Source organism: Musa acuminata, chromosome BXJ1-9 (genome assembly GCF_036884655.1).
Source record: "Musa acuminata AAA Group cultivar baxijiao chromosome BXJ1-9, Cavendish_Baxijiao_AAA, whole genome shotgun sequence".
In the NCBI taxonomy this organism is placed as follows: Eukaryota; Viridiplantae; Streptophyta; class Magnoliopsida; order Zingiberales; family Musaceae; genus Musa; species Musa acuminata.
Genome location: NC_088335.1, coordinates 10433772 through 10449731, shown reverse-complemented (window position 1 = coordinate 10449731; position 15960 = coordinate 10433772). Strand labels below are relative to the sequence as shown.

The following is a 15960-nucleotide window of genomic DNA, read 5'->3' as shown; positions in this document are numbered from 1 at the left end:
TAGATGAAGTTTATAATAGGATTTCTAAAGATATATATATATATATATATATATGATAATATAGCTTCTAATGTTCAAATTATAATAAGAATATCCAGTGAGTTTCTTATTAGCATAGGATTATATTAAGATTATGTATTAAGTCTTTATCTTTTTATATTATTAATAGATGAAATTATTAGTCACTTATAGACCTCCCTAATATATATTATTTACTGATGATATTATCTTAGTTGATGAAAATATAAATAAAATTAATTATAAACTTGAACTATGGAGACAAGTTTTAAAAACTATATGTTTTAGATTAAATAAAAGTAAAACTAAATATATAAAATATAATTTATGTGAATCTAAAAATAGATAAGATATTATAGTTTAATTGGATTGATAAAAATTTCCTTTAAGAAAAAAAATTAGATATCTTAGATCAATTACTTAATAAGATAGAAAGATCAATGAATGTATTATTTATAAAGTAAAAATATGACGATTAAAATGGTAATGAGTGTCAGGATTCTCGTGTGATTATCGGATATCTTAGAGATTAAGATAAAAAATTTATAAGATAATTATGAGACTAACAATACTTTATGGATATGATTATTGGGTAATTATATATAAAAAATTTATATTACAAAGATAAAAATATTGAGATAGATATGTGAAGTTATTAGAAAAGATAGTAAAAGAAATATTTTTATTTTTATATAACTAGGTAGTAATTCGATAGAGGATAAGATGAGAGAAAATCATTTTAGATGATATAACCGATGCTTAAGAGATATTCAGATATGATAATAAAATAAAATAAAATAATTAATATTAATAGTATGAAAAGAGTTAAAGGAAGATCTAAAAAGATTTTAATTAAATATATGAATTTTTATCTATCTCAATAGCGATAAGAGATACATATAGTTGATACAAAATAGTTGAGATTTATTATTTTATCATTGTTATTATAATATAATAATTTTGATAATATAAAAAAGATATGATTAGTTTTATAATTTTTTATTAATATCTTATAACTCAAAATTAAGAAAAAGTTATTGAATCACTTGAATCTCACATTCCTCATATATCCTTTACACAAAAAAAAAAAAATCCTCTCTCGAGTAACTAAGTAGGTCAGACGAGATCTAACCTTGGAACATTTTTTATCCTTTATAATTATATTTTTTTTATATTTTTTACTAAATATTTATTTAGATTAACGATTTAATATTTTTACACAAATGTTATAACAGAGGTTCCTTGTACTTGAACTGCGACGGAGTTGGCACAACTTTGATTAATGTCCCTCGCAAACATTTACCACTGTTGATTTAATAGCCTGTGCGTTCCTTGACGTATAAGTTGATGATTCATAAGTACGTCGAGAGGTGAGTAATAGGCATGCGGTACTTTGTGCATAGGAACGAACGAACAGCTTGAGATCACATACAATGGCGTAAATGGACGGGTTTGCAGCTGTCCATGGTCCCGGATTCCATGGTAACGTACGAGAACGCTTTGCAAAGGTCTTCTCCTTCAGTTTTGGCTGATCTCTCGGGTATGTACATAGCCGCCTGCTTTGCCTTCTGATTCATGGCAGGTGATGTTAAACTGTTCAGGAGGAAGGCAAGCAGGAAGGAAGGAAGCAGGAAAGAACACTTCTCTCACTACCTACCACGAGATGACACAGCTGCAGCAGAACTTTTACAGACAGCAGACAAGACGACAACTTTGCCGAGAGAATCTCTGCCAGTCACATGGCGACCACCCCTTCCTCTGTTGCTACTTGACGTGCTCCCCTTTTCTTTTCTCGGCCCAGTGTCAGAATCCACCATGTCTTTTGCAGCCTCGGCGACGGTGCCCGTTCCAAAGCTCTTTTACACCGTTGTGATGGGGGGAGGGGGGTTGGAAGCGTTCGATCACGTGAGCTCCCAATCTGTTCTTCTTCCATGCGTCTGTAGCTGGCACGCTCACCACACCATAATATACGTCTCTCTGACAACACTCTTCCTCGAGCAGCTGCCATTGTCTCACTTGCATTCCCATTCACTGCAGTCTTTCGTCTGGCATCGCACCTTTTAGTGTGAAGAGTCGTTGGGAGGAGAGTGAAGATGGGGTACTCCGGGTTGAGAAGGCTCTCGGTTGTAGTGCTCTTGTTCTTAGCTCTCGCCAATGCCGGTCCGTCGTCGGCCGCCACGCTAGCTTTCTACAATAAGTGCAGGGAGACCGTGTGGCCGGGTATCCAGCCGAGCACCGGCAAGGCCGTTCTGGCCCGCGGCGGTTTCCAGCTTCTCCCCAGTCAGGCCTACTCCCTCCGCCTTCCCGAGGGGTGGTCCGGCCGCGTCTGGGGCCGCCAGGGCTGCTCCTTCGACCCGGCCACCGGGCGCGGCCGGTGCGCCACCGGCGACTGCGGCGGCGTTCTCTACTGTAACGGCATCGGGGGAGAGCCCCCGGCCACCCTCGCGGAGATCACGCTCGGGGAGGGGCGGCAGCAGGACTTCTACGACGTCAGCCTGGTGGACGGCTACAACCTGGGCATGTCCATGGCCCCGTTCCGGGGGAGCGGCCAGTGCGGGCGCGCCGGGTGCGTCAGCGACCTGAACGAGGTGTGCCCGGCAGGCCTGGCGGTGCGCGCCGGCAGCGACCATCGGGTGGTGGCCTGCAAGAGCGCCTGTTCCGCCTTCGGCTCCCCCCGGTACTGCTGCACCGGCAGCTTCGGCGGCCCGCAGCAGTGCAAGCCGACGGCGTACTCGAGGCTGTTCAAGGCGGCGTGCCCGCGCGCGTACTCGTACGCCTACGACGACCCCACGAGCATCCTCACCTGCACCGGCGCCAGCTACCTCATCACCTTCTGCCCTCAACGCTAAGCCTTGTGTTGTCCTCCTGCAGCACTCTTCGTTACCTTCGGACTTCAAATGATGATCTCAGTAGGATACTCCGATGCATGTCATATGATCTTCCTTCTCCTTCCCACAATGTGCCGCCATGTACGTTCTTGTTATTATGGAAAGGCTTGCAGTCACTAATCTGGTGTTTTCTCTCAATAATTGTGATATTATTTGTGGGATGAGTTAGAGAATGACCATGTCAACGCTTGTAAATTATAGATCTCGTTAGGAGGATATCAAAGAGAGACTAAAAATTAATCTTATGAGTAAACTGTGATAGAATGTAGTGACAAATTAAGTTTGGTTCAAGTTTAGACTTCTGTGAATGTAAATTATAGTACTGGAGAGTCATGGAAACCCTACAAGAAATGAGCAATGCTAATTCCTATGTCAGCATCTAATAATCCTACACCTCTCTCTTCCATGAACTCTCCCTCCGCCAAAAACCCTATCACAAACTCTTGCATCCAATAATCTCTTTATGGTACCCAATTCTCGTAATGAACTCTTATCAAGACCAAAGGAAAACTAGCTTGCCAATGACCCTAAGCCTTGTAGGCATGGCATGTTCTAAGTGGATCCAGCACAAGAAGATCCATGTACGTCTTGTGTTAGGCCTTGAGTTGGACTGTCCATGTTAGAACAAAATAGATTTTGAATTCCTTATATTAGGCTATCATACCTTTATATAATCAAAAACTCTCATAAGATACTGTTGCACAAGAATACAGTGAATTTATATTATCTATCATGTGGATAACCAACTAAGTCCACAATAGATAATATTTTTTATTATGATCATGCGTATATCTTATAATATAAGATGATTGAGCATTAAAAACCTAAAATCAATCAAGTTCTTATGAACCAGCTTAATTTTTCTCGTAATTTCAACATGGGATTAAACTAAAGATATCTCACTTCATCAAGAAAATATGACCTTTGTAATCGAGAAATCATAACAATTCATAAGGGAGATGTAACAAAGCCAAAAAATTAATATCCATTTATGAAATCGTACGTTCTAACAGTTGCAAGACCAACTTTTTCCATGAACAAATCCAGTTTGCTATCTCGATGGTTCTTCGTATGCTATGGACCTACAAGTGCAGTTTGTATTGGCCAATTACATGTACTTGAAGTTGGAAATCATAAACCATGTCACGGAGCAGCTATCTATGAAAAGATGCAAAAGGGAATCTCCTCTAGTTCGGGGTGTTCATCTGCCGGTATCTTCTTGGCACACATTTGGATTCCATTAGCCATGTGTCATCACAGTTCCTCGGGAATCTCCAGCTCATCTTGGATCTGCAGGCCTGTTGTGAACTAGTTTGATCCTGTTGATTAGACTTGACAAGAATCCGAGAGCAAGATCTAAAGCACCTAAACATCAAATTAACTACTGGTTGGGGCTGTTTTTGATTTGGACTTACAAGAATCCACTTATTTTCGTTGCTAAAGAACAAGTTATTGTATCTCCGGGTTCAATCCTTTCCCAGGTAGCCTTAAGGGTGCAGTGTATGCATTCTTTCTAATAACTCAAGCCTTAAACATTTATTATTATCCAATCAAAAATATTTATCATGATGTTAGAGTAAATTGTACGTTTTAATCGTATTAATCAAGATTATGCTTGTCTCGTCGAATAGAGACTTTAAAAAACTTAATAAAACCTCTCCAATATTTAAGTCGACGAGTCATCTCACAAGATTCAAAATAATATTAAATTAATTAAAAATAAATGATAATCTTTGAAAGATATCTTTAAAGGTAAAAGAACGGCTTTGATAGTTTAAATATGAAGATTTGAAAGAAATTATTTATGATTTTACTTTTTCGAGAGTAAATATGATGTTTATAAGTTATTGATTTCCTTACTAAACAAAACATACTAATGATATTATTATTATTATTTTATTTTGTTATCTTATAATATGCAATGTATACCCTATCAACAATGTGAGACTAATCAAATTATAGACATATATAAATAAAAAAGGTGCTCATAAAAATATGACTTCCTAACTATGATGTGATACATATTTATGTATATGCACAAGTACTGAGCTATCAAAGAACAGCCCTCTCATATGATTGCTTCATTATTGATTTCATTGAATTTGTCTTCCTAACTATGATGTGATACATCCGTTGGTCAATCTCCTATGTGATTCCGCAAGCAAGTTCGAACTATATATATGCTAGAAAATATGAAGTAAACAGTATGCATCGTATGTCTTTGCAACAAACTTCTATGTGAGCTCATCAAAGAAATAACATTCATACACATAATTATGAGCTTGCTATGAATCAACCTCTCACTGACTATGAATCATTAATCTAAAATACTTGAACTTAGATTTATAATAATGTACTCAACTGATTCTTATAAATCAATCATAATGTTTACTCACTGTCAAAATATTATGGATCTCGTCCGACGACAGGGCTCAGATAGATCTGCGGACGAGAGGGTTGGATGCCTCGACTTCCGGAACGCAGCCGTACGCGTCCCGGCCGCACGCATATGTCGTGTGGATCACCGACCAGTGGACGCCATGGCTCACGGCCGTCCCTCGTACATGGGCAAACGGCGCCCATGTGTTCCTCATTGTGGAGTCGACGGACGCCTCCGCGTTGCTGTCCTACGGATCTCGTTGGGGGTTCCCCGGTCCCCCACCCCCCGCCACCAGCTGCTAAGGATAGCAAAGGGTCACCAGCCCATGCAGACTTGGGGTCGTCGTACGTACGCGACGGCCATGCGCTCCACTGCGCCCACGCCCGTTGGGGGCAACGAAGGGCCACGCGACCCTTACGAGCGGCCGCGGTGCGATCTCTTGGTGCTGTCAATGATTACTACTCTCGGATCGATGTGATGCTCGTGAATCGACATTCGCCGCCGCTCCTACTGCTGCATCAGATACATATGTATTCCAGTCTGCAACGCCCCTACGCTGGTATCCATTGAAAGCAACGTTAACCATAGATATCTATCATATCTGCATCAAAGACGGTGTAGTTAGATTATTGGGACAAATATATCTATGTATATCTATTATATAAAAGAGATAAATTATTTTTATAAGAATAATATTTTCAAAAATTCATAGCCAAGAGTAGTTGTGAATATCGCTTTGTTATAGAATAGTTTCATAAAATTAATTTTCAGAGAGATGGTTTTATAGGAAAAATAGGTTTAAAAAATAGAAGTGTTAATGAACTTCTCTAGCCGAGACCGAGGTATCAGCTCGGCTGAGTTCAATTGCCGATTGTTTAGGATCGTCCATGTCATGAGGCCTTCGTCGAGTCAGTTAAGCTTCGGGTTAGCTCCGTACATAATTCTTTGATCGACACGTTGTCTGTTTTGTCATCGCCAAACTCCTGCACACAGGACTAGGTCGAGAGGGGAGGGGTTTCTTGACTTAGGTTGCTCTAAAGGTTAAGTAAGTATGGAGTGGAGTTTCTGTAAAAAGATTGTTCCCCCCACCTGATGCTGATTAGGGAGCTTTTATGCTTACGTTCGAGAGTCGGTCGTACGTGATCCAACGATGACGACCAACTTCTTGGGCGGTTGGAATGTACCTTTGGGCGATCACCAATCGAGATGCATGAGACGATACCATGCGATGTCGTTCTGAGCATTTCGTAGCGGCCTTCAATCATACGATGCTGTCCCGTGCGACTTTGGACGATGCAGGAAGGGGCAACCATCGTCCCAAGTTCGAGGTGGTATATCCGATGTGACGCTCTATCTCAGTCCCAAGGTTCAATCGTCCACGAGAGCGATACTGGAATGTGCCGAAACTTTTATTATATCGAATGGTATAATTTAAAACTAATATATATTATTTGTGCCACAATACACTCACCAAAGATAAAAAAAATAGATTAACATATTACATGTGATAACAAAAAAAATGACTGTAATAAAACAAAGAGAATGCTGGCGATAAATTATAAACAGTGACGAGAGATAATAAGAGAGACAACAAGAAAAAAATGACGAAAGAAAATTAAAAAAAAAAGAGGAGAGAGACTGATTGAAAAGGATGATTCGATAATACGGGCTTTAAAAAAAAGCATATGACCTTTTTTTATTCCTGAAAATGTTAAAATATCCTTAAAACTAAAAGAACTAATAGTATATATATATATATATACACGATACTACAATAATACACCAATAAAAGACGGTTCAATTAGTGAATCGAATTGATTAAAGGTCCAATGATTAGTAAACCAAAGGAAGTAAGTGGAAATCGTGAGCCATGCTATTTTATCTGATTTTTTAATCTATGAATATGCCGGTCAAGCAAAAAGAACATATATTTATGAAGCTTATCACTTGGTCAGCATCTTGACGTACATTAGTTATGTCATTTCTGAGATCGGTGTTCCAGTCCAAGCGTACTTCCCGTTTCACAGGAGCATCAACCTCAATGACAAGTTTGCTTAGTCGGGACCGTACACTAAGAGTCAATAACAACAGTGGCGAAACGCTCGAGTAATGAGTAGCTATCTCGATGCTGGATTTCTTATTGCGAATCCAAAATAACTAATCAAAATTATGGTACAAGTAGAGTAGATACCAATAAAGGACAAAAGCTTAGGTCATCATCAAACACTTTCGTCTAATAAACTGTATAAATCCGAAGTAGCTTCGACACATAATTTGAATCCGACGCATGTTTGAGAGACAAACCTTGCGGTAGTCTTTGTACGAAGTTCCCACGAATATTTTAGCTGTTAACCCATTTCCAAAGATATTACCGAAGCATAAATGAACTCTTGCAAGCTGAAGGACTAAATTGGACGGAAGGTGGACCAGTGGGAGCAGCACCCGTCTCCAAAGCAGAGGGAACTGCTGCTGCAGATGATTATTCCCATATAGAAGACACGAAGACGTGCCGGCGAAATCTAGCAAAACTTTATTTCCAAGAGATGATTAGGTAGCGTTTGGAATCAGCAACATCTGCCTCTCGTTTCGGTGATTCCGACAACAAAATCTAACAAATGATGGCAGCGAGAAGGGAGGAATAATGCGTATATACATGGTAGTACATTGCGATTGCGTAGTCCGGTCCTTCCACGGTCCATGTAGCAGAGATTGGAAGATCGAACGGTGGTGGCGTTTAGAATTGCAGCAGTGAATTGGCCGTGTCATACTTCATCTTCTCCAAGTTGGGCACCACGGCGAACCGGATCATCGGCGGCGGCCCGCAGGCGAGTGCGAGCGTGTCGTCGGAGCCGCCCAACGGGAGGTGCTCTCTTAAGATGCTCTCCGTGATGAAGCCCGTGCTGTACCTCCACTCCTCGCCCCGCTTTGCCTCGTCGATCACGTACCACACCTTGAACTGCTCCGGGCGATCCCGCGCCCAGCCGTCGAGCTCGTCCCACAGCAGTATGTCGTCCTCCGACCGGTTGGCGTACACCAGGTGCATCTCGGTGCGGTCCTCCGGGTCCCGCAGCACCGCCTGGATCACTTGGTACATCGGCGTAATGCCGGTCCCGCCGGCGATCATCGCGAGCCGCCTCGCGAACCTTGGCTTGCCGTTGACAACGAAGTTGCCGCGGCCGGTGTACTCGATGTGGCCGAGCGGGCCCTTGATGTCCAGCGTGGAGCCGATGGGCAGGGACTCTAGGTGCTGGGACATGAGGCCGCCGTTGGGGAACTTGGGATTCTCGCCCTTGAAGTAGACCTTGATGAGGAGCTCCAAGAAGCCGACCTCGTCGACGGGGCTCGTGGGCGTGTAGGCGCGCATGCACAGCTTGCCGTCGATGGTGGCGCAGAGGAAGATGTGCTTCCCGACGGGGAGGCCCAGCACATGGTCCGCCGAGGGGAACGCGAAGCGGAAGAGGCGAACGTCGTGTGATACGATCGTTTTGGACACGAGCTTGCACTGCACCTTCTCACGGGGGTTCACGAGAACCGATGGCCGTGACACCTCGCGGATGGTGGAGAGGTGGGAGAGGTCGGACGCACCATGAACGGAGGTGTCGGAGATGTAGCCCGAAGGGATGAGCTCGCCGATGCGGTATGTGTCGAGGAGGGCCTTGGCCTTGTCCGAGTGGATGGCGTCGAACTCTTCGGTGCAGTCGCCGCCGGCGTTGATGAGGATGCTGTCGGCGCCGCCGGGATGGTCCTTGATGAAGCCGGTGCAGTCGTAGACGTTGCCGTGGACAACGATCCAGGCGGACTCGCGCGACGCGTGCTTGCGCACCTCCGACATGGTAAACTGCTTGGTGGCGGTGTTCATGAAGGGGGTGGAGGTGCTCTTCTTCAGGGTCGGGGCCTCCGACGTCTCGAGGTGCTTCTGCCGCGCCATCCATCCCCCGGACTGGTTCCCGGGCTGCGTCGGGTGCTCGAACATGAGGCCAATCTCGCCCTTGTGGGGGCGGCACACGTTCACCTTCACCTTGAACCAACAGTTGTTCATCATCCCCTGCATCACCGCCAGTTCTTAGCTCATAATGTTCCCCTGTTTTTGATCTCAGACGAATCTTTCTCCAAACACAAAGTAATGCAGTAACTTACCATGACGTTCCAAATGAGCTTCTCAGGTTGGGTGTTGAGGGATTCATCCCAAGCTCGAACAGCTACTTCCTTGGTGCTCAGCAGATCCAAGACCTCCACTTCCAGGGACCAGAAACACCAGCACCAGTGCTTGCCGAACTTGTTGGGCTTCTCCGGGTGGTCGAGGGCGCACACCAGCCACGTCTCGCCGCCGTCGAGTGTCACCTCGACACGTGTCACCTTCCTTCCGCCACCTGTTTGACGGAAACGAGTTCGCATCACTGTGTTCATACAATTCCTCTGCAACTTTACAATATATTATTCTCTCTTTGGACGCCAACTTAGATCCAAATCGCTGAAACAATTGGTCCTACGATGAAGTTTCGCTTCTCCCCCAACTATTGGGCAGGTTTTGGACCATCTCGTCCACTGCCAGCTATACTAATCACATCTCATAAAGGAGATGCAAACAAACGAGACAAAGAATCGAACACATGAATCAATTAAAAATCTAAAACGAAATCGAGAACTGGAATCCATCTGGATCCGTCCGCATAACTCACCGGAGTAAGCGTAGCCCCTCATGGTGTACGGCCTCTGAGTCGTGAACGCGTTGATGGGAAGAATCTCATCATGACCCGGCGTCGTGATCACCGAGTTGATGTTCAACTCGTTGATGATGTATTCCGGCTTGTACCACCAAGCTGTACACATACACCGGTCTTTGATCAGTCCCATTGTCGAACCCTTTATTCGGAAGCAAATGCGTCGTTTGAAAGCTAGTGAAAATCCAATACCTTCGGCGTTGGCGAGCTCAGCGTCGACGTGGGACGGGAGAACACGGTTGTCTTTGTAGTGGTAGTGGCTGTCGGACTCCTGCGGAGTGACGATGATGCGTTTGAGCCATTTGACCATGCGGCCGCCGATGAAGCCTGGGATGATGACGCGGACAGGGAAGCCATGGTCCGGCGTCAGCATCTCGCCGTTCTGCATGTAGGCGAGCATGACGTCCCTGGACGGGTCCATTGCCACCTCGCGCCGGAGGCTCGTGCCGTACTTGGAGCCGCCGCCACCGGGGAGGTCCTCCGCGCCCTCAAAGCACACGAAGAGGGCGCCGTCCTTGCGGCCCATGACGCCGCAGCGGCGGAGCACGTCCCGGAGCCGGGCGCCACGCCACACCGTGGTGGAGATGGCCGCGGGGCCCCAGTTGAACCCGATGCTCTGCTGCACCATGTTCTGCTCCTTGCGACGGTTCCCGGCGCACACCAAGGTGACCGGGATCTCGACCGGGGGGAAGTCCCGGACCAAATCATCCATGGTGAACCGCACCGGGCGCTTCACCAGGCCGGTGATCTCCACCGTCCAGGTGCGCCAGTCGGCCTTGGGCACGGCCCCGTGGTTGCGGACGTAGTGGAGTGGCACCGGGGTGATGAACCCGTGGTGCATAAGTCGGGCCAGCGGTGGCTCGCAGTTGAAGGGGTGCTTCCCGGTGAGCCGGATCAGGGACGGGTTCCGCTCGATCCAGCCGTCGGCGGTTCCCTCGTCCCTCCGGTCGCGCACCGACGGCTCCACCTCCAGGTGGCTGCCGCCGTACAGCTTCTTCCAGTCGATCGCCTCCTCCTCCTCGTCCTCCTCGTCATCGTCGCGGCAGAGGGGCACGAGGGGAGGGAAGCTGCAGCCGCGCACAGGGGAGTCGGAGCGGTGGTGTGTGCCGAACGTCTTACCGACCACCGGGCTGACCAGCGCATTGCCCGGCTCAAGGCGGCCGAACTGTCGGTTATCGACAGACGCCGCCATGACTGGTGAAAGAATGGTCTTCTCGAACTACTCGGAAAGCTCTAAGAAAGAGAGGTTAGACGAGATTCCAACTTGTTGGTTGGGTGAGCCTGGAAGTAGCATGGAGATAGCCTATATATAGAGTCGTGGGGAAGAAGGTTGAGAGACAGAACGAAAAAGTGATCTTGTGGTGGTCCGAAGAGCACGGGGCCCTATGTATAGTACCCTTGGCGTAATGGTGGTGTGAAGCTGTATGGTTGGCGTATTCGAATCTTGTTCAGTTTTTGCTAGTGTATCGACTTCTCACTGTATACAACGTTACACTTGTCAGGACGATGGATGGGAAATGAAAATAAACTATGAATAATTGAAACCAAAACTAAATCCGATTTGTGAGAGAATGGAAATATTCAGAAGAAATGAGATTCCCATAAAATTATGTATGAAATCTATATATAAACATGCACTTTACCATAACTATATACATTTCAATCTCATCACCACCTCTTATTATTTCTCCTACAAATAAATTTAGTACGAGGCTGAAACTAAATGGAGTGAGCTTGCGTCTCTGATGAAGCTCACGCTCTGATCGACTGATGTCAAGATCCGATAGAAGTCACAGATGTTTGTGGCGCTTCAGAGTTCCTCGATCCACCATCATCTCCATCGTTAAAATCTGGTGGCGCTGCCGGGGCTTGGAGAGGAGACGTTTCTCACACCCATCATAAATTTGTGGTGTAGGAAAGAAGAAGAAGTAGAAGAGGAAGAGATATCGCAATCATTCGAGCTCATGGGATGCCATTAGATTCCACAATAGTCCAAACAACGATCCCCGTCGCGGCCATTTCCGTCTCCTCTGCATTACCTGCGTGAGGATTACTGCGATGTGAGATTTCACCAACCATAGAAAAGCCACCTCCGGTTGGCTACAGGATTTATTTCATGACTTTTCTCATGCATAGACGATCCAGTTTTCCTTTGGCTACAACGTCGCTGTTTCCGTGCTGGGAAAAATTAGTATGGAGACACTACGTACATGCACCCACTCATGCATGTCATGTACTATACGTGCAAGAGAAAAAATAATTCATGTTGACGTGACCCGATTTCCTACGTTTCATAGCTCTTGTAGAAGTATATTTTGACATTTCATTTGATTTGTGCCTCGTAGAGGAGAATCGTCTCTTTTCAACCTTTGATCTTTTTCGTCTTTGACCTTCGGATCGACACCACTTCATCAACTCTATTGCTTGAACACATTGGTTTTAGTTAAGCTTACTGCACTGACCGACAATGGATAAACCATGGGTTTTCCGACATTAGAATTCTTTCAATGTTTCCGGACACGACATAGATATTTTACCTTATAACAAGAGTAAGATTTATTTTATATATTTTGCATTTGGAGATGTTGTTCTCAATTTTTTTAATAGCATAAAAGAGGGACACCAGAGAAGCATATGTGGACAGACTTCAACTTAGTAGAAATGCATGTGTTTGGGAATTTTGGGAGCATATTATTTTTGTATGGATTTTGTAATCGAATCTAAAGATAAAATCAATATCACATGACTTGCTTATATGATTGTTGTCAGATATAAAAACACATAATGAACTAAGATTTTTCTTTTCTTTTTTGCTTCTGACTGTGAACTTAGAAATCAGCACAGTTTAAACTGTGATACAGATGGATAATTAAATATCATATTTCACCCAAAAACATATTGAATTGACTCAAACTTTTACCATCCAAATCATCATCTCCTGGGATATGTAGAACATTTGCAGCTGGCTTATAATTCTTTTTTTTTTTTTTTTTTTTTTCTGAAACAAGAGGCTGACTTAATTTCTACAACGATAAATATCTTGATATTTCCACCAATGGCTTCAAATTTCCACTGCGCTGTTCTGTTCTTTGGCTTGTTCCCACTGTGGATTTAGATTGGATGCTGGAGATTTCTCAAGGTCACAAATGGCAAGTGGTGAAGATGATTTGATGGGACATGCATCGCGCGTTGAAGATTGAGATATTTCAGCCTACAGATAAAATATCAATGTCAGCTTGGTGAGGGGAGGAGATCGAGATAAGCCCACAGCTCGAACGTAATGCAATTTTCCTTCGTACTTGGGGCCCTCTAAAAGTGCAGCAGAATCCAACAGTCAAAAGCAAATTCATTTTCTCATAAGCTTAGCTGCATTAACTTAATCAGACCAGACATTTTTTCCTTGCACGATGGGAGTCTCTTTGTGGCCCATATGAAAGAATATCTGCAAATGTATACTTACCACTTTATGATTGATTAGCTTCAGCTTTATGTTGGACGTGCATCATTTAGGGGATGTTTGCATCTTTCACTTTTGAGGATGTCTTCTGGACCGGTTGCTCTGCAGTGTAAAGGTTCATTTCCATGGCCTTTTGTTAATGAAATTCCATGCCAACCACCACCCACTTTGAATGGCTAATGGAGGAGGAGCTCACAAATCCCATGACAACCGTGAGTCATTTGAGCTTTGATGCTTTGACAAGCCTCCCTCTCCGGCCTCTCTCGGTCAAAAGTTCAGAGCCTGTAAGGTTGGCGAGAACCTTACAAACCATGGGTTCTCTGAATCCACTCTTTTACAATACTCTACTCATGTTTGGTTCCCTGCAACTGAGCTGTTTACTGCTCCATTTGCAGCATTTAATCCTTTGATGTGATATCCACAAATACAACTTGACCACTACCTCTTGTAAACTATACGTGATTTCACTAGCAGATAAATAAAGAGACAACCAAATCACATAATAGACACTGTGTGATGTACCTTTAAATCAAAGGGGTTAATCTTACCATCCGATCTTAAGAATGATCCTACTATTAAAGCTGCAACCAAAGTATCAAGATTAAATTGCAACCAATAGTGGACACCGAGACAGCTGGATCTTTTCTAGCATGCATTTCTAATCGCCCTCGACAGCATATGCAGTCATGCATGCATGTTCACGGTCAAGTGTGTCGCGGTGTTTCTTTAACACGAGCTTTCCACCATTAGGCAGACTAAACAACGAGGAAAAGGAGACGCAGCTGCTTCTGAGTCAAAGACTGTGAAGCGGCTCACCGTTCTCCAAGCGCTTCGGTGACCCCAACGCTCCGCCGAAGGGCCAGGCCCCAACCCTGCGCCGAAGGGCCAACACGACGCTGGCTCCCTTTTCAGTCACCCATCGGCCGAGTTGCCCCCTCTCCCTCCTCGCCCGCCGTTGTTTGTTTCTGTGCCCACTGTGTCGCCCAGAACAAGGGGTGGTACCGGAGGGGCCATGTCCCTGTGCGTCTTCTCCTGGCTCGGCCGGTCGTCGTCTGATGGGTGGGGCCCGGGGATCTGGATCACCGGTTCCGCTGGGTTTAGCTTAGATTTGGTGTTCGTATCTCGAGGACGAGAGTCTTCGGTCTTCATGTGCCATGAACTCCACCACTGGTTACCTTGTCTTATCCTTCTTCCCTCGTATGTGGTGTGGCCTTGCTGTGTTCTTGGCAAGGCTATGGAGTCAGGACAAGAACACTTGTGCACCGTCAAAAAATTATCTCTAATATACATGTAAAATTTATACAATGATGTTCTAAATCTTCAAATAAAAAGAAAATTAATGAGTTAATTACATCGTTAGCCGATGTTGAGCCACCAGCCACTTCTGTCTCTCTCTTAATTATCCATCGGCCACTTCTGGCGAGAGTGCAATGACCACAACGTGAGTTGCTGCCCAGAAGCTTCGTCGTCGCCGTGGTCATGCATGATTTCGACATCTCGTGCAGGTGATAACCAAGGGAGGAAGTGAAACGAATTCCAAGTTCGTTATCAGCAGAGGTTTTAAGATCCCGTGGAGGTGACAACCTAGGGAGGAAGTGAGCGACACCATTAAGCAAATCTATCTACGATGCCCAACGACGAAATCCAATGTGCATTAAAGCGAGAGTGGTTAGATTTCCAAAGTAACTCACTCCAAATCACACGCACTAGTAAAAATATAGGTGTTTTAGGGACATCACTAATCAAATCTATAATGTTCCAAAATCAAACAACTGCAACATAATTTAGTCTGAACACATTTTAGAAAGCATAACAAGATGTCAAGTGGCGACTCCATTAATGATAGTAGATTCAAATACAGTGATAATGAAAATTCATAGAAATAATATTTACATACGCAGAAGTAGAGTTGTGTAAATTGATTATCCCATACCTCACATTTTGGTGGATCGATGGGCCCTTATATGTACCCCTTTGGATTAGTAATTAGGTCATGTGATGATCCAAAAACTATCTTCACTCTCCAAATTAAACCTAAAAGAAAATTTCATAGCTTATTTCTAGACTTTTTTATTTCTCCTATCTTCGAGAAATTAGAAAGTGTGAACATGTTGATTTGGAGGTCCATGAGATACATATAAGATATAATTCATGTATGAATATTATAAGTTGGATTAAAGTAACTACTAATTAGTATTAAAATGATTATTGAAAAATAAAATACGTGTTATATTTGGATTCGGTCTAAGGCGTATGTCCTAATACTATAATACTTTATCACCCCCAAAAAAGAAAAATAATAAAAAAAGAATTGCTAGTTGGAAGTCATGAAATCGTTTTATTTTAAGCTATTAAATTATAAATCAATTTGATACTGATTTTGGGTATTTGAATACTTGATGGATGATTCGAGGATGAGAAGAGGAAATTTGTCGATGCCCTACTTCTTGTGATTTCTTACAATTCATTCATTTCTTATGAGTTAATTAATTATTC

General features: G+C 44.0%; 2 protein-coding genes and 1 long non-coding RNA gene across 3 annotated transcripts; 1 reads left to right on the top strand and 2 right to left on the bottom strand.

Moving 5' to 3' along the window:
• The first annotated feature begins 1937 nt into the window (after positions 1-1937).
• Positions 1938-3026, top strand: LOC135593153 (thaumatin-like protein). The gene has a single exon (XM_065082993.1). The coding sequence runs from the start codon at positions 2112-2114 to the stop codon at positions 2865-2867; it is 756 nt and encodes a 251-aa protein (XP_064939065.1). The 5' UTR covers positions 1938-2111; the 3' UTR covers positions 2868-3026.
• An 842-nt stretch (positions 3027-3868) lies between these two features.
• LOC108953764 (uncharacterized) lies at positions 3869-5742 on the bottom strand. The gene is made up of 2 exons (XR_001979723.2): positions 5303-5742; positions 3869-4214 (listed from the first exon to the last, which is right to left on the bottom strand). It is a non-coding gene; the product is annotated as an uncharacterized LOC108953764 (long non-coding RNA).
• Positions 5743-7793: 2051 nt separating this feature from the next.
• Positions 7794-11297, bottom strand: LOC135593152 (nitrate reductase [NADH] 1-like). Its single transcript, XM_065082992.1, has 4 exons — positions 10200-11297; positions 9966-10106; positions 9424-9656; positions 7794-9331 (listed from the first exon to the last, which is right to left on the bottom strand). Exons 1-4 carry the CDS (start codon positions 11197-11199, stop codon positions 8021-8023), a joined length of 2685 nt encoding a protein of 894 aa, XP_064939064.1. The 5' UTR covers positions 11200-11297; the 3' UTR covers positions 7794-8020.
• Positions 11298-15960: the final 4663 nt, after the last annotated feature.

Bases quoted from the DNA above. Each gene is read 5' to 3' on its own strand.
- LOC135593153 (XM_065082993.1), top strand. From the start codon at position 2,112: ATGGGGTACTCCGGGTTGAGAAGGCTCTCGGTTGTAGTGCTCTTGTTC.
- LOC135593152 (XM_065082992.1), bottom strand. From the start codon at position 11,199: ATGGCGGCGTCTGTCGATAACCGACAGTTCGGCCGCCTTGAGCCGGGC. The intron at 9,657-9,965 runs GTGAGTTATGCG...TCCGTCAAACAG, and splicing joins GAGGGGCTACGCTTACTCCG to GTGGCGGAAGGAAGGTGACA. The intron at 9,332-9,423 runs GTAAGTTACTGC...GCGGTGATGCAG, and splicing joins AGCTCATTTGGAACGTCATG to GGGATGATGAACAACTGTTG.